Source organism: Chiloscyllium plagiosum, chromosome 33, assembly GCF_004010195.1.
Source record: "Chiloscyllium plagiosum isolate BGI_BamShark_2017 chromosome 33, ASM401019v2, whole genome shotgun sequence".
NCBI lineage: Eukaryota > Metazoa > Chordata > Chondrichthyes > Orectolobiformes > Hemiscylliidae > Chiloscyllium > Chiloscyllium plagiosum.
This window is the reverse complement of record NC_057742.1, coordinates 15401931-15429099: the sequence shown is the minus strand read 5'-3', so window position 1 is coordinate 15429099 and position 27169 is coordinate 15401931. Positions and strand designations below refer to the sequence as shown.

Here is a 27169-nt window from a genome sequence, read left to right as displayed (position 1 = left end):
AATGCACAGTCTGGGAGGGTGGTCGAGGTGGGAAGCCTCAAACTTTTATAAAGTACTCGGATGAGCACTTGAAATGTCAGAGTGCTCGAGGCTGTGGGCCAAGAGCTGGGAAGTGGGACTGGATGGTACTGCACAATTCTCTGATAAGAACCAGATATTGCTGGGACAGCAGTGTGATGTGGTAAGGCTCTCGCTTGAGCCTGACTAGATAATTTTCATTAGTTCAAAGATTTGATGTGTGTGGTACTTAAACCACAGCACAAAATATACTTGCAGTACATTTTGAATTAGAAGAAATGGAATAGTTGCATGGCCGAAGGGTAAAACATTGTAAACAGCTTTAGTAACTTTATATTTGTACTAGATGTGGAGCAATCCTATGTATCAGTATGGTGCTGAAACATTTTAAGATCATAGCTTAATAGATTTACTGCAGCAAGATACAATGGTGTTCATCTTTAGTATGCTAGTGGTATCATCACGGCAATACATGCAAAAACTGCCAAGACTTCTTTTCTCATCCATTTCAATAGAAGCTGAAGCCTTTTCAGATTAAGGCTACCCTGACCATTATTGCAGCTGGCATTGACAATGGAGATTCTTACTAAACAGTGCCACTGTTTTTGAAGTGGGAGCTGCAGGCAGTGGCTTGGTTGATTTGCTGGAGAAGGGACAGATTTCTGTATGTCAGTCCACCATCACCCCGCCCACTCCCCCACAAGAAAATACAAGACTTCCAAACTTGGCAATCAAGTAACTCAGTGAGTGTGAAAACAGGCAGCCCCAGGAATTATCCATGTCTTTGGACCAGAGTATCAGTTACTTGTGGGGGTGGTTTAATAACCATATTCTCACAGAGCAGCTTTGGCTCCTGGGTCTCCAATTTTCAAAGTGGATGGTGCAAGAACACACTCATCTCTGATTAATAACCTCTTTAAATAGCTAGGCAGAGTGGAAAGATAATCCTTAATGAACTCCAACTGCCCAGTATACATCCATGGGTTTCCTCTGGATGAAGGGCTTTTGCCTGAAGTGTCAATTTTCCTACTCCTCTGATGCTGCCTGACCTACTGTGCTTTTCCAGCAACACACTCTTGACTCTTTCCTCCAGGTGGTCCAGTTTCCTCCCACAATCCAAAGATGTGCAGGTTAGGTGAATTGGCCATACTAAATTGCCCATAGTGTTGAGAGATGTGGAAGTTAGATGCATTAGTCAGGGGTAATTGTAGGATAATACTGTAGGGGAATGGGTCTGAGTGGGTTACTCTTCAGAGGGTTGGTGTGGACTGGTTGGGCCAAAGGGCCTGTTTCCACACTGTAGGGATTCTATGATCAGTGCTGGGTTCAATGCAGGAAGAACTGAGAATCTGTTTTTAAGCATACGTCTCAGGATGTGGGGAATGTTGCTTTGAATCAGGGCATAGCCACTTTCATTATTATGTCTGTGCTGGTTCTCTGAAAGGCTGCCTGATCAACAGGACAGTGCCAGGCCTCATCAGGGCTGCAATTAGCATTTGCTGCTGTGCTGGCAAAAAATCCCTACAGTGTGGAAGCAGGCCATTCGACCCAACAAGTTCACGCCAACCCTCCCACCCAGACCCAGACCCAAACCCCCACATTTACATGGCCAATCCACTTAACCTGCACATCTTTGGACTGTGGGACAGCACCCAGAGGAAACTCATACAGACACGGGGAGAATATGCAAACTCCATAGTCAACCGAAGGTGGAATCGAAACCAGGTCCCTGGCACTGTGAGGCAGCAGTGCTAACCACTGAGCCACCATGTTGTCTGGAAATGCTTGGTGTCAGTAACTGGGAGCCTTCTGACCAATGTAGGGCATAACCATATCAAAATAGATAATGGAGCACAGGGCCTGAAATAGGGTGTGTGGGGCACAGTATGGCCCAGGGCTCTAAGACAAGGGGATGGGCCAGGAGCAGCACCACGGCCCATGTGTATTTTTTTACATAGGTCAATGTCTGAATCAGACATAAGTTAGAGCCATATAGAATCTGTAAGTGTTATTGTTTTAAAAAAAAAGCAAAGTTCATTTTCACAAAGAGAAGAGCCCTGTGGTCTGAAAATAGTTGTTATACATGACCGAATTGTGTTATCTTATCAAATGAGTGATTTTAAGAGAGTCATGTCCAATGTTCATGAATTCTTCAATGGGGGTTCCCTCTCAATCTTGCCCATACAGTGGGATCCCGACTGTCTACTGCAGTCAGGGGGAAATTGGAAGGGGAAGCAAAACTTCCCAGCTTTCTGCATTGACAGAAAAGCAAAATACTGTGGATGCTGGAAATAACAACAGAAAATGCTGGAGAAACTCAGCAGGTCAGGCATCATCTGCAGAAAGAGAAACAGATTTAACACTGAGTCCAGTCTCAGCTTCTCCAATAATTGCTGTTTTTAATTTCTAGATTTCTGAGGTTAAAACCAGATCAGCCATGATCTCACTGAATGGTGGAACAGGCTATACAGGCTTATTGGTATGTTCAAATGTTCATATTGATACGACATCCAGTCATTCTGATTTTTATGCAGAACTAAAGACAAACTCTCTGTTAACTGCTCTATGTTGCAAATTTTATTTTCTTGATTGGACAGTAGGATTATAAAACATGATTTTAAACACGTTGCAATATCCACTTTTCAGACTATGCAGCATTGGGAGCACACAACATTATTTTATCTTCATAATACATTTATACAAGTTGCAAGTAGATCAAATATTACCTTAACACCTGATTGTACTGTGCTATCGGAATCTAATAACGCTTTAATAAAGAGAAAGGTATCTTCAGGGAAAAGGTGGATCTCAAGGAAAAAGAGGAGTTGTTTTATAGCAGGAAACTCTCAGAAGGGTTACTTACACATTGGCTGTGTCAGAGTCTAACACAACTCAAACTATAAATCCTAATTTGCCTTTCAGGAGAGTGTTATAGACACTTATGTTTGAAACACTGTCACATTGATGTGAACACCCTTTGTTCAGTGCTCAGCTCCCTCAGCACCGGCGGTTTCTTTGTCAAGCCCAGTATAGCGGGAATGATTGGGTACGAAGGATTTTACACATATTTAGCAGTTGGCAGGATGTACTGGGTCAAAAGGGCAGAGATTTTGCTGCCTGCTTTAGTGAATAGCCCAGACTTTGGTTTGATTTGGCTTCCCGAGTGCTTGCCATTTAAGGCAAGGTATTTCTTCACAGAAAAACAAATGCTTTTCAAAATATTTGAAACTCCAACAAGTTAAGGATTTTGAACTATTCTGTCACAATGTCACAAGCTTTACTTCAGACTGGGGAACTGCAATATTTTCACTTTTTAAAAGTAGCAAGTTCTTTGCTCTGCTGTCCTTTCCTGTCCCACACACCGTTCCCTTATCAAATTATGGCTTGCTTTCAGGCTCCTGCCTCTAAAATGGGGTCAAAGTAGCAGGAATTTGCCCGACCATGCTGACCACAGGGGATTGCCCTCTTCCGCGTAGGAATATGGTCTCAGCACCTCAGCTCAACCAGAGGTGACATTCATAGTGGGAGACATAGGCTGTAACATTGTCATTGGTACACAGGCTCAGTAGACAAGATTTTAACTCCTTCAAAACCCACCTGCTTACACATTAGGCACACAATGTCAACATATCAGAGTGTTCTCAGAATTTGCCCAGTGTATTGGTCATTAATTTTTTAAAAGCATGTCTCAGTGAGAACCCCAACATTGGATTCATAAAATCCCTACAGTGCAAAAGAGGCCATTCAGCCCATTGAATCTGCTTGAACTCTACAAAGGGCATCCCACCCTATCTCCATAACCCTGCATTGTACCTACGTAGCCTGCACATGCCGGACACTATCTAGCATGGCCAATCCAACTAACTGTATACATTTGGACTGTGGGAGGGAACTGGAGCATCCACATGGACACAGGGCAAACATAAAGACTCCACACAGACAGTCAGGAATCGAACCAAGATGCCTCGCACTGTGAGGCAGTAGTGCTAACCACTGTGCCACCATACCACTCACTGAGCTCTTTGGCAAGGTGGATGCCTATAGTCCCAGAAGTGGCCACTTCTCCAAGTGGGACTGTTGGGTCTACAGAGCAGTTGATGCTGGTCAGCTCCAGTGTTAAGCTCCAGTCTGGAGTTGCTGAGTTCACTGTTTAGGTAGGTTTGTTGGAAAGTGGAGGGTACTACAGTGTCCTATATAATCCAGCACCAATGTTTTCAGTGTAAGTAGAAAGTGATAAGTAATGGCTACAAACTGGGAAAACACTTTGCTCTTTTTCCTCCAGTGTCATGCAATGATCTACATCTCCAAGAGGTCAGATGGACCTTATTTTAACACTTCATCTGAAAGATAATACTGCCAAAACTCTGGCACTCCTTCAATGGGGCATGGAAGGTTTTGACAAAAAATTGTTCAGTCAATGGAGCAGGAGTTCAACCTATACCCCCCTGATTTGGAGGCAAGAGTAATACAACTGAGCCAAAGCACAGTCTCATACTTATGTACTGAAATGATCCAGTTGATTGATGCAGTGTATCCTGGGGACAAATCCACAAAAATAAACGGAAGTACTGGAAACAGTCCGCATTTGTAAAAAGAGAAATTAACATTTCAATTGTGACCTTTTGTCAGAACTCTACAATTTTTTCCAGTTTGTCAGCACCAGAAAAAAAAATCTTGTGCCATCGCAAGAACTGTGCCCAACCCAGGTGGAATGCAGGAGCCAGAATCATTCAGTCTCAGAAAAAAAAAGAGAGGTTATCTCAGAATGGTGAGCTTTATCCCATTAATAGCAAAAATCTATTCCTTTCTCAAGGTTATCCATGACTGTCCTATTTTTAAACTGTCCTCTCTCATGAACTTACATTTCAAAAAGCATAAGGGAAAGGTACAAGGCTTTATTTATAGTCCTTTGTAAAATTAAAATGTGAACATTTGATTAATGATAATAAAAATTGAACCAAGAGACCCAGAAGGGAATCAGTGAAAAATTTACCTTCAATTACTTTTGGACAATATCCTCGACAGGCTCTGAAAGTATTTTTAAAACATACTTTCAAATTACATGCACAAAATCAGAAAAGCAACTTATAACGCCAACAAAAACAGATTTAAATTTAAAACTGTTGAAGTAGATTGGTTTACAGCTCAAAATGAGAATGTGTGGCCTATTGGATCTGTGATGGCTCTTTAAATGGAGGGGTTTAAAATTAATTCTAATGCTCTGTTTTCTTACAATTGCTCTAGATCTTAAAACAAATTACTGCTGACGCTTGAATCTGAAAGGAAAACAAAAAAAAAGCTGAAAATAACCAGAGAGAGAAAAACACATCAAACTGATGGCTTTTCATCAGACCATTCTTTACTCGTTAATGTAGGGTCAAATCCTCCCAGGCCTTGAACAATTTGGACAATGCTGAGAAAGTTGGAAGAACCGTGTGAGATGGCCAAATGATGAGCTCCCTAAATTAGAGAACAAAAACTCCCATTTTCCAACCAAGTGTGAAATGTTGAGACAGAATTCTCACTCCTGAGTGGCTACAGGACTAAGGGCAAGCTTTGGCATACAAGATCATTCTCGTTATGACACTATTGTGACCCAGCATCCCATTCTGGTGTCCATTGCATAGAAACTAGACAGTGTCAATTCCCAATGTGGAAGTCAGAAGGGTAACTTGGGTGACTCCAACTTGCCACCTGCTCCACGGGCCTATATCAGTCACCAACATATTCCATGGCCACCAACTCCCCTCGCCACCATCCACTAGGACCCCCAGATTCCCTCAGCAAAGCAGGGTGTCAAATCTTCCTCTGCCCAACAGCTCTGGGGCATTAGACAGGAAAAGTGCAGGGCAGCTGTGGAATGACCAGTGCTTGACTGGGTGTACAGTTTGGCTTTAAAAATAGCGTCCATGCCAGGAATCCTAGGCGGGCCTGGCAGTTGTGAATACCTCTGCATGGGCACGTGGGAGAATACAAGAGAAACACCACCGGGACATGGTGCAGATGTGGACTGGAGCCTTCCCTTCCTTATTCTGGGAAGATAATGTGAGAAAACTCATTAGGATTCGCAAAGGGAAACGTTCCATGGAATGCACCAAAATTGACACAGCCAATTTCCGGTAAAATTCAGTCTTATCTTTCCCATCACCAGGTAGTGCCTGATCCGCTAAGCATCTCCAGCAGTTTCTGCTATTTTTAAGCCTTGTATCCTTGTCACCTTCAGCCTCCTTTCAAAAAGCAATGTATGAAAGATCGCTGTGGAAATTAATTGCTTTGCACATTTGCAGGAGGTTCACTACTTTAAATGGCTAAAAATAGCACTGAGAAATTTCATCTCAACGTGCTCATCAATTTTGTTAAAATGAACACATGGATTAATTTCTGCCCTGCAGCTGTGCCTAATGTTTTTCCTTTAAAATATACAGTACCCAACTTCTCGTCTACTTCCTCAAAACAATCAGAGACAGGCACCAACCTTCTTTAAAACACTGTCTAGAGTCTCTGGACGACTGATGTCAAAACAGATTAGCACGGCATCTGAATCAGGGTAGGCCAGTGGGCGCACGTTGTCATAATACGCTGATCCTGGAAGGGAAAAGGAGAAAGATGTCAAAACGAGATGTAAGAGGAGAGCTATTTTACGCACCTTGTAAGAACTCCTGTCATGACTAAGCAATACACTGTTTCTTTGAAGAAACAAATTAAACCAAACAATTTTTGCACATAAGACGCAGAGATCAACAAAACAGAATATCACTGAACACACCTTCTGCCAGAATACTTGGATGAGTTAAACTCAGAATTGAAAGCACATTGGACCTATTCAATGAGTTAATAAATGGTACTGTTTATTGAGTGAAAGTGAGCTTGCTTCAGATAATCTATATCTAATACACTTGCATTGAAAAAACAAAATCCACATTAGGCAGAGTTTTCTGTTCTCCCCCATGTGGAGTTTGTGGACAAGGGACATAATCAGGTGGGAGCTGCCCCCCTCCCTCCTCCAACCTGATGACATCCCTGGCACAATGGACCAAAAGACGACCCTCAGTGGGCAATAATGCAGGATTCAGGGCCTCTCCCCACTACTGTGGCTGTTAATGAAATGGAGTTTATGGTGAACAAATTTGTGTGAGTTGCTCATGGTCTCTCAGGGACTTCAAAGGCACTAGGTGCCTGATTGAGGGACCTGACTGTGGGAAAAGACAGGCAGCTGACTGCCTGCTGAATGCTGCCAACACCCCCTCACTCCCCTGCCCCAGCATCACACACCCAGGAACCAAAGAAGAACCTGGGCCTCTCTGGATGTCTTTCCAGCAGCATCCACAGTGTCAGCCTCTGATGAGCGACAGCACTCAATGGGGATGTCCCACCCCAGGGTCCTTCAGCCTGTAGAAGACCCCTCAACTGACTGAGAGTTATCACAAACCAAGCACTTGCCCAGGAGGAGGCTAAATGAGTCTGTTTCCAGCTGTCCAGCTGGCAGAGACCCTTGTCACCTGCTTAAAATTCCCCTTTTTCTCACCATATTAAAATTCCCCCTTCTCCCACAATATTATCATGATCTTTTCTCATTTTAGAATAAATTCTAATCATTATCCCTCAACATAACTGATAATAATCATTACAACTGAAGATCAAGTTCTCACCATGGCATTTGAAGAACTATAGTTACAAAACAAGAACATTGAGATATCAGTGTTGGGCAGGGCCCATAATGGTTATTCAAATGAAACCTCAAGAAAAGTCAAAGGTGGTTAAAAGTCTGTCAAAGGCAATCTCCATTTTGAGTGATAAAATGCTTTCTTAGATTTCCACCTGCACTTTACCAGGAGCAGGAACAAAAGGCAAGCACATGTTGGCCTTTCCACCAACTTGTATTGTAGTGGAAAAACTAGTGGACACCGTAAGAGCTCCCATACTGATCCCACTGAGGCTAGAATAGTGGTATCTGACGACAAAGTCCTGTATTAACAGTACCACTCAGTAACATGCATGCTGGTAAATCAAACAGCTACCATTTGCAGCATATACATTTCACAATCATACAGTATAGTAAAGGGCAGATACCACAAAAAGGTTACCAATTTCTGGCTGGGGTTAAGCTTGCTTCTTAAAGTATCATATCAAGGAAAAGCTACAGCCAGAATTGGCTTCAACAGCACGTTTCATCACTGCAGCAATCTGCCTCCAATCCGGTCCTAGTACTCATCTAGTCTGCGAGACCAGCTTCAGGCCCCATTCCTTGCTATCTGTCCTCATCAATCCTGGTTGGCCATCCTCCTTGCCAGTGCCTATAAGCTGCAAGGCTGCAGAGTTACATTTATCTGCGCTCTCTGCTGCTTCTCTTCTTTGGGCTGGCCACAATCTCAACAGCAGCCAACCTTGGGGGCAGGTATTTGATGAGCTGGCATCGCTGAAGTGGGGTCAGAAGCCCCACAATCCCTCCTCCCCCACCCCCCCCAATGCAACACTAAAAGGTGCGAGAGGTGAAAAGAGCAGGTTGGCTTGTCTCTGACATTTACCTCATGGGCAGGACCACATACCACACCATGTAAAACTCTGCCCCATTTCCCAATTAAGTATAGCCAGCCTACAATTTTGACTATTGCCTTCTTTTCGAGTGTGCAGCAAACTTGGACAGAGAATACTTCCTGCTTTTATTATTTCAATAGTTTCGACGTGCACCTTTACCAGTATTCACTGCTAGATTCTGGACCTCTTTAATGAATACTGAAGTTTTTTTGAGTTTGTACCCAAAACCTGTAGGCTTGACAGTTTAAAGCAAGACATCACACTCCAAATGTCACACTGTAAAACAGTAAATCACAGGAAAACAATTTTCCAAAATGTGCAAACAACCAAAACAAAGCCAATGAGTTCCTACAGTTTTTATTCCTCTGACCTTTGGGTCCAATACCAGGATAATCTGTACAAAACCCTGAACAATAATGACTTTTTGCTTGAGTTCAGGATCTGTTTACACAACTGGGAGCAACAATATTCAAAGGGATGAACCAGACCACCACCCAAATACCACAGCTAAGCTGCTGAGCCAGGCTATGAGCAGGACCCTCAGCAGTTTAGATTAGTCTCGCAGTTTTATCTGGGTGGATTAATGTCTCTCAAAAAGGGACTAATTGAATGGCACAATGTAGAAAGCCATATCATCATTTACAGGGAACAAGGTCTAGTTGCCGCCCTGAACTCAGTCACAATAGTTTCCTTTCTAATGCAGGTGAGAAGAACAGGCATTACTACTCCGAGCCCCTACAGAAGAACACTGAAAAGATGTTAAGCCAGTTAGAGGAGATGGCAGCATTTTCTGCTCCACCCGTTGTCATGGTGAATCCATTACAGAGTTTCATAATTCGCATCATTTCTGGGTCCTGTCTGTTCACAGGATTCATCGAAAAGGAAGAGCAAACCTCCATTCTTAACTATTTATGCTTAAAAAGATGGCACTTCCGATGAGGTCTGATTCCCTCAGTACTTCACTGGATGGTCAATCTAGATTTTTATGCTGAATTTCTGAAGTTGGATTTACACTTAAATCCTTTTGACTCAAAGCAAATGTGCAGTTAACTGGTGACCTTTTAGGTAACAATTCTCTCTTTTTCTTCGGGTACCAGGTTCTAAGCAGCAAATGTAAACTTCACTTGGGTTGGTTTGTGAATAATCTTGGCTAGGTACTACAGTAGTTTTGACTTGCTATTAGCGCACAGGGTGGCTGACCTGGATTTCCTCCCACTCTCACCGAGTAAATTGGAAGGATTTGTAGGTGGACAGACAATCTGTTTGGTGCTGAACACACCTTTCGGGCCCAGTTTCCTAAAGTGGACTCAAACCTAGAGCTTCCATCTCTGAGTAGGGACACTACCCACTGTGCCACATGATCTCTTGGAAATGACATGGTGAGATTAATAGCAGAGAGCAGTTTTGGAAGCAGTTACGCAGTTAAGCCAAGAAGAAATAGAATCCAATGCAAATATAAATGTGTAGTTTTAAAACAATGGAATAAAAAATATACTACAGAAAAGAACTTGCATTTCTGAGGAAGGGTCACTCGACCCGAAATGTTAATTTTTTTTCTCTCCACAGAGTCTAGATTAGAGTGGTGCTGGAAAAGCACAGCAGGTCAGGCAGCATCCAAGGAGCAGGAAAATCGATGTTTTGGGCAAAAGCTCTTCATCAGGAACTTCTTTCCACAGATACTGCCAGATCTGTTGAGCTTTTTTCAGCAATTTCAGTTTTTGTTTCTGATTTACAGCATCCACAATTCTTTGTTTTGACTTGTATTTATAGTGTCTTTGATGATATTAAGACATCTCGAAGCCATTCACAACTAATTAAATACTTTGAAGTGGTTCACCTTCATGCACCGATCCAAGGAGAACAGCAAAATACATATGAAAGCAAATATCAGAAAGGGTGTCTTACTAAATTCAGTCGAACTACACTCACTCTGCCAATATATCTGATATAAAGTCTCATCTAGTCACAGATACCAAAACTTTTAAACACCAACAATTACATCAAATTACTTATCTTGAGCTTTACTTTTCCTTCTACTTGTAGCAATACAACGAATCAGAAGGGAAAATTACTTTTTACCATGCAGGATCGTGTTTACAGAAGCAAACTTTACCTAAAACCATTAAAGCTACCAAATTGCACTGTCACTCTGAAATGAAGAACAAAGCTGGATTATGCTTTAAGGTTATTTCTGACAATCTCTGGGGAACGTGCAGCAGAAAGGCCAGCTCCCAATAGCCTGTCATTTACACAAAATTATTGGATATTGGAAATCTGCTTCCTGTCAAAAATCTTATTCTAGGATGATTCTCTTCAGCTTTGACACACATCTTGCTTCGTAAGCTAACACATGAATCATCCTGCTACAAAATACATCCTATTTTATGACATTTAAGTATGATACTAGCATTCGACAACTAAATCAGAAGTACTGAAGAATACTGAAGTCCATCTTTGTTGAGTGCTGCCTATATTTAGGGAATTTGAGAAATGAAATCCTAAAATGACACGGCATCACTGCCTTGCATATCTGTCTGAAGCAGTTATCCATTTATATAATAAGCCTAAGGTTGTCTTATACCAAGCTCAAGAACCCAACAGATGGTGGGTACCCCAATTAAAAGATGAAATGGTTCCAACAAACTGAATTAGTGAACGCAGTTGCATTAAAAATGTTTGCTAATGTGTTGGTGGCCTTCCTTTGCACAGTTGGTAAATCAAATTGCATCATAAAATATGTACAAGGCTGTTATGGCAGTATTGATTCATAATCGTTCATGTACTTTGACATGGAATAGATTCTAGTTTTTGCCAGCTAGTAAGTTAAGCACGAAACATAAGCAGGAGAATCTGGCAGTGTGGATCCATGACCTTCTGTACAGGGCACACAACCTCCCTGATCAGATTTTCTATATTCCACCCTACTGCAGAGGAAAAAAACTTTCCCCTCAAGTCCAAAGCCAGACCACCAGAAGCTGTAAGGACTCCTTGGTATGGATAATGAAACATACTGCAATCTTTTAAGCGGTATCCAGAGCTGAGCATGTTTAACTTGAAGATATTAATGCAGATAAGAATACCAGAAGGGCACAAAATGCTGCCTATGGCTGTCCAATGCCAGCACATTCTAATTGCCTAGGCAATTAGATCGACAATAAATCATCCATTAATCCCAATCCAGTATAATCAAATCAGATAACCTGGCTGCATCACAGAGTTTCAGGTATGAGGAAGCTTAAAGGACTAAAATCATGGAAGCTGGGAAACTATTGCATAATGTTGTGAATGTCTTGCAATTATTATTATATTAAGATACCTTGAAGAGACATACTCCTGCTGCCTCACTGTGCCAGGGACCCAGGTTCAACTCTGGCCTTGGGCAACTGTCTGTGTGGAGTTTGCACATTCTCCCTGTGTCTGCGGGAATTTCCTTTGGTTTCTCTGGTTTCCTCCCACATTCAAAAAAAAGCTGTGCAGGTCAGGCGAATTGTCCATGCTAAACTGCCCATACTGTTAGTGCATTAGTCAGTGGTAAATGCAGGGAAATGAATCTGGGTGGGTTACTCTTCAGAGGGTTGGTGTGGACTTGTTGGGCCAAAGGGCCTGTTTACATGCTGTAGGGTATCTAATCTAACTTAATCTAATCACTGTACCATAACATGTGACCTGAGGATATAAACATATTACATTCCATCTTACCCAGGGATCACTTGTATCATGACATGCAAATAGAGGTATGCTGCTCTGTATACCCTAACAAGTTCAATATGAGCCAGATGCAGATGTACCTGTGAATGCAATATTCGTAGACATTAATACATTTTAACAAACATCTGTTGCATTCTTCAATGCCATGATACTCACCCTTAGTTTCTTCCATTAGAAGGGATAACATAAGCATTGTCACATTAGAAAATTAACCCTGCTGCCAAATCTACTAATTTTGTTCTCCAGTGGAAAACAAAACTTTACCTTCTTAAGAAGCAAAAAAGTGAATGTATTATTGCAAAGATCAAAGTTGGTCTTATTAAATAATGAGCTAAACTTCATACTTGGGTTTTTCCACCACATATTAGTGTACTGCCTTAATTCGTAGAATTCAGAGTGGAATAAAAATCTGAAATAATGCTCTAATCTTCAAAAAAAATCATTAAATACACAGGGATTCATGCATAAATGAAAGGAAATCATAACCTGAGAGACTGTGAACATTATGAAAAATACATGTAAGAATGAATTAATCCCATCATCAAAACAGTGGGAGGAAAGCAATTTTTCAGGAAAATGTATTTCCATTTTGCAATTTACAAAATAAAAGACTTTAGCAAATGTTTAATTGGAATTACCCATTAGGGAAGCAGTCAGGCATTTTTACACTGGTAAGGACAAATGTTCTATGAAAAAATTAGCCCTATTGAACAAACTCAAAAATGGCAGAATTTTGTCTGAAATAAGATTAGGGATTATAAAACTACTATGGAGTGAAAAAGACTGATTTTATGCATTAAGCTTTATTTAATAATATAGCAGCCAAATTAACAGAAGGTAGACTGGAGAAATGAAGCGCAAGTTTAAGAACATTCTTTTAATTGACCAAAAGCGTAACAAGTCCAGGATTACCTGAGGTTAAAAATGACTCTCAATAATTTAGTCTACATATTTCAAACATACTTAAATCCTACTTTCCAGTGAAATGTGTTATGGACTTAAGATACATTATTTTAATGAATACGATTATTAATTATCTGAATAACCACTTGTTGGTACAGAATTTAAACCTTGCTCAAAAAAAGATTTAAGGAATTGAAACCTTTCAATCTTGCGCTTATTGGAACAGACGCACAAATGTTAAATTTCAAAGGGAACAACAATTCATTCTGCATGAGAAAAGGTTGCTGATTAGTCCACTCATTGTAACTGAGACTATATCAGTGGGTTATTGTTCCTTATATTGTCTATTCTAAGTTATCTGTTTAAAAAGGTTAAAAGGAATATGAATATACCAAGATTCAAAACAACAAGATTACTGATGGTTGTTTTTCTCTTCGACAGTTCATGATTACATAAAATATATAACAATATCAAACTTCACATTTAAGATGCCATTATCTTATGAATTAATTTACTCAAAGTGTGTTAATCAGGAAAGATGCTCATGTTAGCCATGTTACTGGGTAGGGATTCTGACATTATTCCACCATTCTTTACTAAAAAGGAAGAATCACTGGTGAATTCATTTATATTCAATGAACGAAAAATTAATAACAATTTTTTAAAATCAAAGAATGCAGTACATTACGCCCACCAGCATTTACTCATTAAATCAGAGAAGATTGCAAGTCTCCTGTGATGCACTTTGCAGTGCCATGTTTTGGCCAATTGTAGTTTCTCCACTTGACATCCATGTTGGAACCTAGCATGATGCTAGCATACAATGTCCAGGCATTCCAAACTTTCAGGATCGCTATTTAAACCATAATCATCAATATTTTCTCAACTTTTCTCCCCAGGGAGATAGTACTTGAATTTGGTTTAGGAACACATTATTTGGGCCTTAATAAGTGACTGATTTGTGCCGGCTGAAGGGCATTTAGGTGTATTACAGGAAAATTGGGATTTCTACATTTAGTGTATAAGAGAAATCAAATATAAACACCTCACATGTCTTTAGGTGGCATAGTAGTTAGCACTGCTGCCTCACAGTTACAGGGACTCAAGTTCAATTCCAGCCTTGGGTGACTGTGGGGAGTTTACACATTCTCCCTGCGTCTGAGTGGATTTGCTCTAGATGCTTTCCACAGTGCAAATATGTGCAAGTTAAGAGGATTGGCCATGCAGAATTGTCTGTAATGTGCAGGCTAGGTCCATTAGCCAGGATAAATGAGGTTACAAGGATAGACTAGGTCTGGGTGGGGTACTTGGAGGGTCGGTTCAGGACTTTATGGGCCAAATGGTCTCCTTCTCCACTCTAGAGATTCAATGATTCTTTTATGGGTAGCTGTAAGAAAGTGAATGAAAGTGGAGTGAGCTAATCTATTAAATCATAAACATTTCACCACTTAAGTCAGAGCCAATTTTCTAAAATTTATCTCAATATTAAATCTAATCTTTCATTTGCATGAATGTTTGAGAGAATATAGTGCATTTCAGGAAGTATCAAAAGCTTAATGTGTTTCTTAAAGTAAAAGCATTTCATTTTGCACTCATCAGAAGAACACAAATATGTCAAATTTCAAGCGATCATAATTTATACTATAGCAGAAAACAGTACTTTGATTGCTTGGCTAAACAGGTCTGATTGGCCAAGGCCTTACTCTGGAGAAAGCAATTGGGAATTATAGGTTCCCCAGTCTTATAGATAATTCTAAATAGGCACAAGGCTTGAACATTTTCTGTTTGTTTGCAGGGAATGGGTCCCTTCATTTGAATGTATTTTGATTCCAGTGAGTGACAATGAGATGTGGTATGAGCTTGATTATCTTAAACTGGCTGTTAATGTTGCTATTATCACACTCAATTGTTCTGCATGTGCTAAAGGAAATCACGTAATCTGTCTGAACGCAAAGTGTGCAGATGCTGAAAAGCCACAATAGAAAAGAAAACACTAGTCATTATGCATACGTGGGACAGAGCCATGGAGTTAACATTTCAGGTGTCAATGGTAGCCATGATGTGCAGGTGCCAGTGTTGGACTGGGGTGGACAAGGTCAGAAGTCACCAGGTTATAGTCTAAAAGGTTAATTGGACTATTACCTGGCATCATCTGACTTCTGACCTAATACTTCAGAGCAAGGAGCATTCTTCAGAATGCTTTTTCTAACCAGGCCAAACTTTGCAAGCACCTACGGCTCGCAAAATTGCTTCATCAAATAGCAATTAAACTCTGGTTGACCTCAGCATGCATTTACGCAATTCATCACAGAAGGCACCTGACAAGTGATTTTAAAGGAACAAACCTTTTCAGGTTCAGATAAATATCATCAGGCCCCACATCACCTACAAATAATGACACTGCAGATTGTCTAGCGTTTCCTGAAAAGCTCACAAACAATAGGAGGGGAGTTGGGCTGGACATTCACTTTTGTTTGTTGCATCTGCACTGTCATCTGCTCTGTTCAGCAGTGCTGGAGGTCCTGCAAAGGGTTGGCTGGAATGTTAATTGTCTTTATATCCAGCAGTAGAACAATGCATTAAAAGAGAGCCTTCATGTACAATGAAGTTACAATTTGTAACCTGGTAGGGTGAAGGACTTGCTACACAAAACGCAAATCAGCACTAGGTACCTCGTCCTTGTTTTTAATTCTGGGGACAAAAACAAAATAAATGCTCGAGGCTTTAATTCCATTCCTGGAAGGCTGAAGGAACAGAAGAAATACTGCAGCCTCCAGCAAAACACCAGTGGAGTTGGCAGGTACATGACCGATGTATTGCTTATTTTTAATTTTTGTAATGGTTTTATTGAATAGCTCCTATTGTTTATGCTTTGCCTTCACAGACTGCCACACAGATGAGAAGTCTTTTATTGACAGCATCCACTTAAAAATAGGATCTACTGCTTCCAAAAACCATGCACTACGGTCAAGTTTGTAGCTTATCCTTTCTGACATGAGCTGGTGATACAAAATTTATAGAAACTTAAAGACCAAGTTGCACCGAAAATTAATTCATTTCATACATAATTTTTAACCAATTAACTATTCTTTGCTTTGACCATAGCAGATGGAGTTCAACATGAGGAAATGGAAGGTCATCTATTTCATGTGAGCAACACTAAAATTTGATTGTTTGCCTAATTGTGGGAGACTTGGAATTATGAAGGAGTAAAGTGGTTTAAGTATTCAAGCATATTACTAAAAGCTAGTGTGCAGGTACAAAATGCAAGTCAAAATTGCTAATGGAATATTGAGCCTTAAATCAAGGGGATTGGAAATGGTGATATTTCGTGTATGTAAATCCATAGTCAGCAGTAGTACAGTATTCACTTCTGGACACAATATCCCAGGAAAAATAACTTGGTCTTGGAAGTAACACTGTTCAGCTCCATCAGAATCATTCTGGTGCATGGAAGGTTAAGTTATGAAGACAGGTTACAAAATCTTGGTCTGCATTCCCCTGAGTTTGGAGGATTGAATGGTGAATCTAGCTGAGGTGTTTGAAACAAAAGGGATTCAACAACAGCAGATGGGAGACAGCAATCATTTCCAATAATGGGGAAGGAAATCTAGAACAAAAAAACAAGCACAAAACTAGAGAAGCCATTTTGGAATCAAACCAGAAGGTAGTGCAAGGGTGGAACTCACTCCCCTCAAAAGGCAGTGGGTACTGGGTCAAATGAAATTTAAGATGGACATCAATAGATTTTTAATAGGCCAGTGGATCACACAAAGCAAGAATGAAGACAAGGGACAATTCAGCCACAGTCCAACAAATGCATTTGAGGAGCTGAATGGCCTACTTCTGTTTATGGTGCAGTCTATGTTGATATATTAATTTCATAAAGAGTAGAAGTGGAATTTTTAAAAATGTTTCCCTCTTGATTATTTTATATTAGTTTGAGTTTCAGTTTAGATTAGATTACATTACAGTGTGAAACAGGCCCTTCGGGCCAACAAGTCCACACTGACCCGCCGAAGCGCAACCCACCCATACCCCTACATTTACCCCTTACTTACCTAACACTACGGGCAATTTAGCATGGCCAATTCACCTGACCTGCACATCTTTGGACTGTGGGAGGAAACCGGAGCACCCGGAGGAAACCCACACAGACACTGGGAGAACGTGCAAACTCCACAGTTAGTCGCCTGAGGCGGGAATTGAACCCGGGTCTCTGGCGCTGTGAGACAGCAATGCTAACCACTGTGCCACCGTGCTGCCCACCATGTTCTACATGTATCGGGAGATTCTTAGCACTTCAGTGAGAGGCCATTCTTCAGGACTGAGCTTCAGGAATCAACTCCAGCAAGAAATACAATCAAAGAGAGATCATGTTAGTACAGTCCAATTTAATTCTCTATCAACGTCTGTTTTCCTAGACAGGGTATGTGGAGGCATACCCTGTCTAGGCCAGGCATAAGGATTTTGATGCAGTGTAACAGTGCTGTACAAAGCTGGATATAAAACCATGCAGTATCCCATTCAGGAATCAACTCCAGCACGAAATACAATCAAAGAGAGATCATGTTAGTACAGTCCAATTTAATTCTCTATCAACGTCTATTTTCCTAGACAGGGTATGTGGAGGCATACCCTGTCTAGGCCAGGCATAAGGATTTTGATGCAGTGTAACAGTGCTGTACAAAGCTGGATATAAAACCATGCAGTCTCCCACCAGCAATTGCAGCACACAGTGGATTGGACTTGCAGAGTCAAATATCTAAGCCACTGACTGACTAAATATGGCCAATGCTTTTCTTCACAAATTCAGATGCAAAACTATCGCTCTCAAAAACTGCCACAGGTCAACATCATGTCAGGCTATTCTTGACCTATTTGGGAAGTCTAAATCTGGTTTTAAATGTTTTCATTTACTTGAGCAATTGTTTCCCTGAAATTTACCTTTCCTAAAAAAAAGTAAATGTTTTCTCTTTTCCCTGGGAGCTAAATGAATGGCAATTGTTCAACAGACACGCATGAAAGATTCCTGCTAGAATTACAACTGTCAGTGCTACTTGGGAAATTGTAACATTTTGCAGAGAAAAGTGGAGCTGTGCCAGTGATGCAGTGCAGGACCAGTCTCACAAAACAGTGATTGAGTGGGATCACTTTAATCTGCTGTGCAGTTATAACTAAACTATTCATTAAGTGCTTAAGCAGAAGCAGCTCTAGTGGCTCAGATGCAGAACAAAGGGTCAACACCTCAGCTGCAGTCCAAGAAAGAAACCAATAGGTTTCCCTCACCACTAGCATCATCACCACCCTTCACAAGTAATTCCTTGCCAATCTTAAAGCACAACTATCCACAAAGAACCATTAAGTAAAAAGAGGGGAGAGAGAAATAAATTGCAGGAGGGAGGGAACGGAATACATTTCGTCAAGATGAACAAAATATTTAACGTCTCTGCAAAGCCATTAGTTTGCTAACCTCCAGTAATTGAATTAAGCACACGTGACCAATCAGATTGTTAAGAGACAGTAGAACTGTCTAGAGTTGCTGTATTTCTTCCGAAACGTAGCATAGCAACACTTTTTCTACCGGAAATTAATGTATAAAATTGTTCCTTTGTGGGAATGAGGGGGTGGTGGGGTAAGAGGAGGGTATGAATAGTGGAAGAGAAGAGAATCAGCAGAATGTAGAGTCAATCTGCTGAAAAACCTTTCTGCTGAATAATCACAAAACCTGACACCTCTGTCACTTGGTGCATCAGAGATTCCATGGATCTCTCTCTCTGCAGGAAACAACCACAGCTCCTCTAGAGAATCTTGTAAAGCAGAGATGGCAGTAACAGCACAAATTTACTTTACAGTTCACCTGAGACCATTTTCTGAAAAACTTGCAATTTCATTTGGAGAAGAATGAACATATGCAGCCTATTGCCTATGATTATTGTACTTAATTACTACAGAACAGCAGGTATTTAAATGTGTCAATATGCTACTTCAACTGCCTACTTACTGCTTTATTCATTTAATCAGCCCAACAATGTACGAATTTTAAAATTCTCATTTTTCTTTTCCCTCCATGGCCTTGCCTCTCCTCATCTTTGTCGCCACCTCCAATGCTACAATTCTGAGATCCTCACGTGTGTGCATCCCTCATTCCTTTTGGCAGTTGTACCTTCCAACGACCCAAACCAAAAGCTCTGACAGTGGCTTGAGGGGAAAAGCCTTGCTGCCTTTAGCAGGAAAGTTGCAAAAGTACATAAAGAAAAGAAGAGATAAAGTGGGTGAAGCTCACCTGGAACTTAAACACTAGCACAAGACTGTTTGGGCCAAATGGCCTGTACATTCTCTGTAACTGCAAAGTGCAGCATTTCTCCTTCTCTATTACATTAAAAGACCACACAGTTCAGTTCCATGATCACTGGACACATATCATTACCTCCACTGACCGTGGGTACTAGAAAGCTTTCCACTACATGGAACTCAGCTGAGCAATCTGTCCTGACTCATAGTTCTTAACGTTGTCCACTTGTCCAAAGGAATCCTGGATCCCAATTGAGAATCATTAGAACTCCAATATGCTACCCCTCACCATCCCAGAGTGATGCTGGAATACAATGAAAATAATCACAATATCATCCTGAGTAAGACCAATCAGGTGAGCGAACTTGGAAACTGGACATTCTGTGTGACTCAGCTAACCCTAAAAATCCTCCATAAAATCACTCACTAAAACAAAGAGCTTCTTCCAACATTTATTCAAAAGCAGCAAGTCACAGATAAGTAAAACACCCGATTCTACGCGCTATCGCCAAAAGCATTTCTTGAAAGAAATATATTAAAAAAGGAATTCCAGTTGAGGGGATAAAATAACAGCAAACTATAGACATTACTTCCAGTTTTTTCAATGACTTCACACCTGATAAATTGCAAATCCCCACAGCTTCATTGCTGTTAAAACCTAAGCCCTTTTTTTCCCTCTGTCTTCGGAGCTTGTTTTATAGACGAGCACTTTCTCCTGAATAAATTTGATGATCATGTGATTTGGCAAGAAGGGCAGAATTGAGAGTTACAGACTGTACTGCCTGACAAGCCAGTCAACAGCTCACCTTCTGATCCCAACTGGCAAGCTACCAAGTGATGCCAAATAGAAAACTATGGTTATTCAAATTGAATAGGCCCAAATAAGAAATAGTTTTGGTGTAGATTGTGTACTTGCACAAAAAGGATTCAAATTTATTGCAACCCACCCGTTTTATTGCACAGTTGGCCATTGTTCAGGAACCATGATTTTGTTTGGCTTTCATTACCAGTATCTAATGGGACTGGAGGCTGCTGGGCCTGCCAGACTGCTACAAATACCACCTGAATATTATGAGACTGTAAAGTCTTAATGAAGAACATAACACTGGAAACCAGTACAGAGAACAACTACAAAGTGACAGAGACAACAGCAGGACATTATCCTTACTCACAGCACCTTTTAAGATTTTCTTTGTTAAATTCATCCAGCCAAGCTGGTAAAAGAAAATATAGAATGTGGCATCTCAGAGCAGATTGCAACTTATAGAGTTCTTATGTTGAAACTAAAGTGCATCAGCTCATGCATTTGCCAACAGCTGTCAATTGGGTTAACCCCATTACATGGAATGATCCTGAAGTGTGATCTGTTTTTCAGAATGCAGGTTGTAAAGTTACCAGGCACCTTTGAATGCTTTCTTGGTACAATAAGTGTCATAGAGCTGAACTCGTCCATGTCAACCTGATATCCTAAATAAATGCAGGCTCATTTGCCAGCATTTGGCCCATGTCCCTCAACCCTTCCTATTCATATACCCATCCAGATGCTTTTTAAGTGTTGTATTTTAAATGTTGTACCAGCCTCCATCGCTTCCTCTGGCAGCTCATTCCATACGTGCATCACACTCTGCATGAAAAAGTTGCCCCTCAGCTCCCATTTAAATTTTCCCCTCCCACCCTAAACCTCTCCCCTATAGTTTTGGACTCCCCTACCCCAGGGAAAAGACCTTAGCTATTTACCCTACCCACGCCCCTTATGATTTTATAAACCTCCATAATAAGATCCCCCTCAGCCTCCAACGCTCCAGGGAAAAAAATACTTGGAGAGAAACACGAAACAAGGAGGTGGTGGTTGGGGATTTTGAACTCCATTTCCCAATTGCTAAGCAGAACCCCAGCTTGTTGAAAAGCACCGCAGCTCCAAGCCTGGGACATATTCCAGATCGTTATCGCGTAGATATAAAAGTTGTTTTAATTAAATACCCATCTGAGACAGGAAATGATGCGGCTGCTTTTGAATGCAATGACCTTCACTGATGTGGTCTCACCTCATGGCCCATTAATTCAGTCTGCCTGATGATAGTTTGACTGAGGTTTACCACAGAAGACAGGTGCCAGTTTAATCCTGGTTCAGTTACAAAGGTTTGGCCTTAAGAGCAGGAAAAATAGATCTCAGGAGCAGCTGGCAGTCAAATCACATTAAAGCTGATTGTCATAACACAGATATCTGCTTAAGAAGTTTGTCTTCTCTTCTTCCTTTCATTGCACTTCTAAAGAACAGTTGTCAGTCTTCATTCTAACCCATCATTACCCGTCAGATCTACAGATGATACACTAATTATTGCATTACATGTTGGCCAAAGAACACATGCAACTTTCTGAAAACCTACAATACAAATTCGCACATACATAACAATTACATTCTCTACTCCACAGCCAGTGGGAAGGTTATCACTTTAATAAAAACCAAAAGACCTGCAGATGCTATAAATCAGAACCAAGAACAGAAATTGCTGCAAAAGCTCAGCAAATCTGGTCGCACCTGTGGAGGGCCAGAGTTAACATTTCGGGTCGAGTGACCCGTCTTCAGAATGAACATTCTGAGGTAGGGTCACTCGACCCGAAACGCTAACTCTGATTTCTCTCCAAAGACACTGCCAGATCTGTTGAGCTTTTCCAGCAATTTCTGTCCTCAGTCACCATTGTCGAACATACTGGAACTCTTCGGAACCCTTGCACCTCTCCAAACCCATCATTAAGGAATATTTTCTTCCTAACCTCTCTCATCGCGGCTCTCTGCAATTTCTTTCTAAACCATTCATGAAGTGTGTTGGACGTTTCTTTAAACTGAAGATGCCATTTTAATGTAACGGCTGCTGCTGCATTGCGTGCACGAACAATGGTGCTCTGAGAATCAGAGGGGATTAATATAAAGCTGACCAACACAACTGAGGCACATGAACAGCACTACTGTGCAGAGTTAAGTTTTGTAAGTGCAGTTTGGAAACAAAAATAGGAACAACAGATCAAGCTGGCACAAGCTTGAGGCACAGAAAGACCTCGTTTTGTGCTGTACCATTGTATGAAAGGAAGAATGGCCCACATTTATATAGCACCTTTCATGAGCTTAGTACATCATCCAAAGTACTCTACAAACAACTACTTTAGAATCATTGTTGTAATATAAGAAAAGCAGCAATTTGCATACTGCAATCCCCCACAAATAGCAATGTGATCATCTACTTGGTTTTAAAATATTTAAAGCGATATTGACTGAAGGACAAATGACGACTTGGAGACGGTGGAAAATTTTCCCGCTCTTCATTCAAATAGCACCATGCCATCTTTTACTTCCATGTGAGACAACAGACAGAGGAGCAGGTCTTAGTGAATTGTCTCATTCAAGTGTCAGCACATCTGCACTTGAACTATCAACTAAAGACTTTCATCTAATTCAGGTCTCTAGAGAGGGACATGAACCCATAATCCTCTCACTAAAAACAAAGACAGAGGATGTGATCCATAAGTTGCACAGCCATAGTTTAATCAAATGATTCTATATCCAACTGACAAACTGAACCTTCACTGATATTGTGAGGTTTTGAGGAGCTTGAAGCAGCCAGAATTATTTAGTTGACCTACATTGTAAAAGCTCTGGTATTCTCTGTTCAGCTAGGGAATTGGACTCACAATGTAATGTCAGCATAAACACACTGTTGACTCATCTCAGACAATGCATTGGAAATTTTACACAAAGTCTAAGAATAGAAGGCTATGTAAGAAGAATGCAAAGCAATAGAGCATCCAAACTGTGTTGGATTTCTGATCAACAAGAGAGGGAAGGAAAATGGTTGGGAGGAGGTCAAACAGGAGAGGCAGTAGACCACATGGCAGCTTTAGCCAGAACCACACTGGCAGGCAGCTACGTGGGATTGAGTGGGGAAGCATACTCAAGGGCCTACTCCTGCTCTTACGCTTCCTGGTTTGCCACACAACCTACAGAAAGCCTTCTCCCCTTTTATCTCTTACTTCTCTGAAGGTTCAAACTATTCCAGTACTGCATTCTAGAAGCACATTCCCAGACACTGGCATTCCTTCAGCAAATCCTCTAAGTGACCACTTTTTGTGGGCTTAGTGTGGCCTGACTGAGGGAGGCCCTTCTCATAAGACTAGGAGAAAGTGAGGACTGCAGATGCTGGAGATCAGAGCTGAAAATGTGTTGCTGGAAAAGCGCAGCAGGTCAGGCAGCATTCAAGGAACAGGAGAATCAACGTTTCGGGCATGAGCCCATTCCTGAAGAAGGGCTCATGCCCAAAACGTCGATTCTCCTGCTCCTTGGATGCTGCCTGACCTGATGTGCCTTTCCAGCAACACATTTTCAGCTCTGATCTCCAGCATCTGCAGTCCTCACTTTCACCTCACCTTTTATATTTATGATTACACAGTAATTCATGCGATTACCACAAGAACACTGCAATTAAAAGATTTAAAGAAGTGACACAGATCCAAGAATACATCTCTTAACCAAATGGAGGACCCACCTTGTATTCAGTCAGTATAATTACTGGTGTCAATTTGCTCAGCATACTCCTGTTGGGTTGGGTCTCTTTGGTGCATGCATATTGAAATGTGGAGAACTGTAAAAATGCCCCAAGCTGTGGCCTAGTCATTTAGCTGCACAAACTGTGTCAGCATCAGCCAAGCTGAGCATCACATTAATGCACTCAGCAATACCCTGCTATACCGGGAACTAGTGGTTTCGAGAATGGAACAAAAGAGGATCATTTCTCACATTGGGGTCTCGAATATAAAATTTCCTTAATACCTGCCTTTCAGCGTTGGGATTGTTGTGATTACTTTAATTGTGCCTCTTTCTTCATTTGAAATTAGCCTCCAGAAATTTCCAGCATCCTGAAACCTGATCTCAAGGTGAAAAAAGGCTTGCTGCTCATCAGGCTATGACCATTCTAAAAATCATTCTTTTGACAGCTCTACGGAAATTACAATGGGACATTCTTGCTTCCTCCTTCCAGAATCCTTTGCTGGGCATTTCCTCAGGTTTCCCAACTAGCTACATTGACTGCAGTAGAATGACAGCCTTGACTCACTGGTAGCACCTGATGTTCAAAAGCCCCGAATTCAAAACCCACTGATTCCCAAGTTGGTTATTATTTATATACTGCCTGCTATTTTAACAGGCCACCTTGTTTCCTGGCCAACATCTCTATCTCAGGCTTGCTGCAGCGCTCCAGTGAAGTTCAACACAAGCTGGAAGAACAGCCCCTCACTTTCCACTTGGGAACTCTACAGTCTTCTGGACTCAACATTGAGTTTAACAATTTTAGGGCCTGAGGCACCTTCTCCCATGTCCCTACCCCAACCCCCAAATATTAGGCCTTGTTATCACATGGTCTGCTACGACACACAACACATTGTTAGCCATTAATTGTTCCCATTAGTAGCTATTCATTCTCTTAGACTGATTGTTATCCACTCCTTTCTCTATCCAACTGTCCTCTCTCTCTGGGCTCTATCTCCACCTACTGTTTTCTCCTTAACACCCACCCCCCACCCCATCTTCTGCATAAAAACTCACTTTTTTCTAGTTACAATCAGTTCCAAGGAAGGGTCACTGGACTTGAATAGCTAACTGAATTCTCTCCGCCAGACCTGCTGAGCTTTTCCAGCAATTCCTGTTTTTGACTCTGTATGTAATGTTGGGCCACAGCTGGAATACACTGTGCAGTTCTGGTCACCACACTCGAAGGAATGAGGCAACTGCACCAGAGAGGAGATTCACCAGGTTGTTTCCTGCTCTGGAGTGATTCAGCTATGAAGAGAGATTAGACAGGCTACAGTCATTTTCCATAAAGCAGAGAAGCTGAGGGAGACTCTGTTTGAGGTGTACAAAGTTATGAAGGGCACAGACCAGGAGAAACTTTCCCTTTTGTAGATGGGTCAGTAAGGCACAGTTTTTAAAGGTAAAGGGGAGGGGCGGGGGGGAAGTTGGAGGAAAAAAATGTTTTCACTCCTTGAGCCAATCAGTAGCCCTGTAGCCGTAAAATTGACTTCAAGCAACCTGACCAAGCAGACACTAGTTAAAAATCACAACACCAGGTTACAGTCCAATAGGTTTAACTGGAAGCTCTAGCTTTCGGAGCGCTGCTCCTTCATCAGGTGGTTGTGCAGTGTTCCGAAAGCTAGCGCTTCCAATTAATCCTGTTGGACTATAACTTGGTGCTGTGTGATTTTTACCTTTGTCCATCCCAGTGCAACACCAGCACCTCCAAATCAAGCAGACACTAGGTCACCCAAGTTTTAAACAGGGGATGGAACCACCTCCACTAAAACATCCCCCTTCACCTGAACAGCTACTTCCTTTCTACTCTCACACTTGTGACATTCATTCAGGTTTCTCAATTAATTTTTTTTAAACTCCTCTAAAAAAAATTTTAAAATATACACAAGTGCTGACAAACAATTAAAAAAAACTTACAAAGCACTGAAAACAGCAGCTTCTATAAAAGCATCTCTTGATGACGGCAGCCATTATACTCATCATTTTCAGTCACTGATTTTCAACAACAAAAGCTGTTTTATCCTTTTTAAGGGAAAATAGGCAAGACATGAATAACACCTGATACAGCCAGAGATGGCAATTGTTCATTCTTGGATCACAGACAGATAAGTTTAAAGTACCTGGCAAGCGTTTGACTATCCCCACTAACATTAAAAGCCATCCCTGTCGCTCTTCAATGTCAGTATAAATACTCCAGCTGAATCAGAGCCTCTGAGCTGAGTTTTACTCTGATTTCCTTTCACAATCATCTCGCTCTTTCCGGCTGCCAACGTCAACACAGATCTTATTACCTTAGATCCGCATTTGTAGCTTCAGATCTGACAAGTGCAAGCAGCACTTAGCTCCTGAGAAAATGCATGACCTGTGCTACCATGCTGCTGTTTAGAAACTGTAAAGTGGAGACTTTTGGCAGGAAAAATGAAAGGACGAAAATGAGCTTGCAGATGCACCAAGAATAACATTTCGAAAATAGACTAGGAGAGGGAAGAGAAGGGATTTGGGTCATTAGCCTGGGCAAAAAAGCTGCACTCTTAATGTCTTGGAAGAGAGAGGATTGTTTTGATGAGCAGATGAGATGCACTTTCCACTTCAAACAGAAGTTCAGCAAATATGTAAGTCACAAACACTGGTCATATTTTTCAATAAGATTACGAAGGTCCTCACTTTCTCCTAGTGCTCCCATGACCGAATCAACATGGACATTTACTATAAACCGACCGACTGCCACAGCTACCTAGACTACACCTCCTCCCACCCTGCCCCCTGTAAAAACGCCATCCCATAACTGCTATAACATAGGGAGGGAGATGATTAGTTATATAGTTTAACGGGCACCATTTTGTATCAACTAGGAGAAAGTGAGGACTGCAGATGCTGGAGATCAGAACTGAAAATGTGTTGCTGGAAAAGCGCAGCAGGAAAGGCAGCATCCAAGGAGCAGGAGAATCGACGTTTCGGGCATGAGCCCTTCAGGAGGAATGCGGAAAGTGTGCCATGCAGGCTAAGATAAAAAGTAGGGAGGAGGGACTTGGGGGAGGGGCGTTGGAAATGCGATAGGTGGAAGGAGGTTAAGGTGAGGGTGATAAGGTGAGGGTGATAGGCCGGAGTGGGGGTGGGGGCGGAGAGGTCAGGAAG

General features: G+C 41.4%; 1 protein-coding gene across 1 annotated transcript in view; it reads right to left on the bottom strand.

The window, feature by feature from the left end:
* Positions 1–27169, bottom strand: part of rnd2 (Rho family GTPase 2) — a 66399-nt gene that overhangs the window by 12826 nt on the left and 26404 nt on the right. The window contains exon 3 of the mRNA XM_043675017.1: positions 6494–6603. Within this exon, the coding sequence (XP_043530952.1) occupies positions 6494–6603 (110 nt within the window). The remainder of the gene's footprint in view (positions 1–6493; positions 6604–27169) is intronic.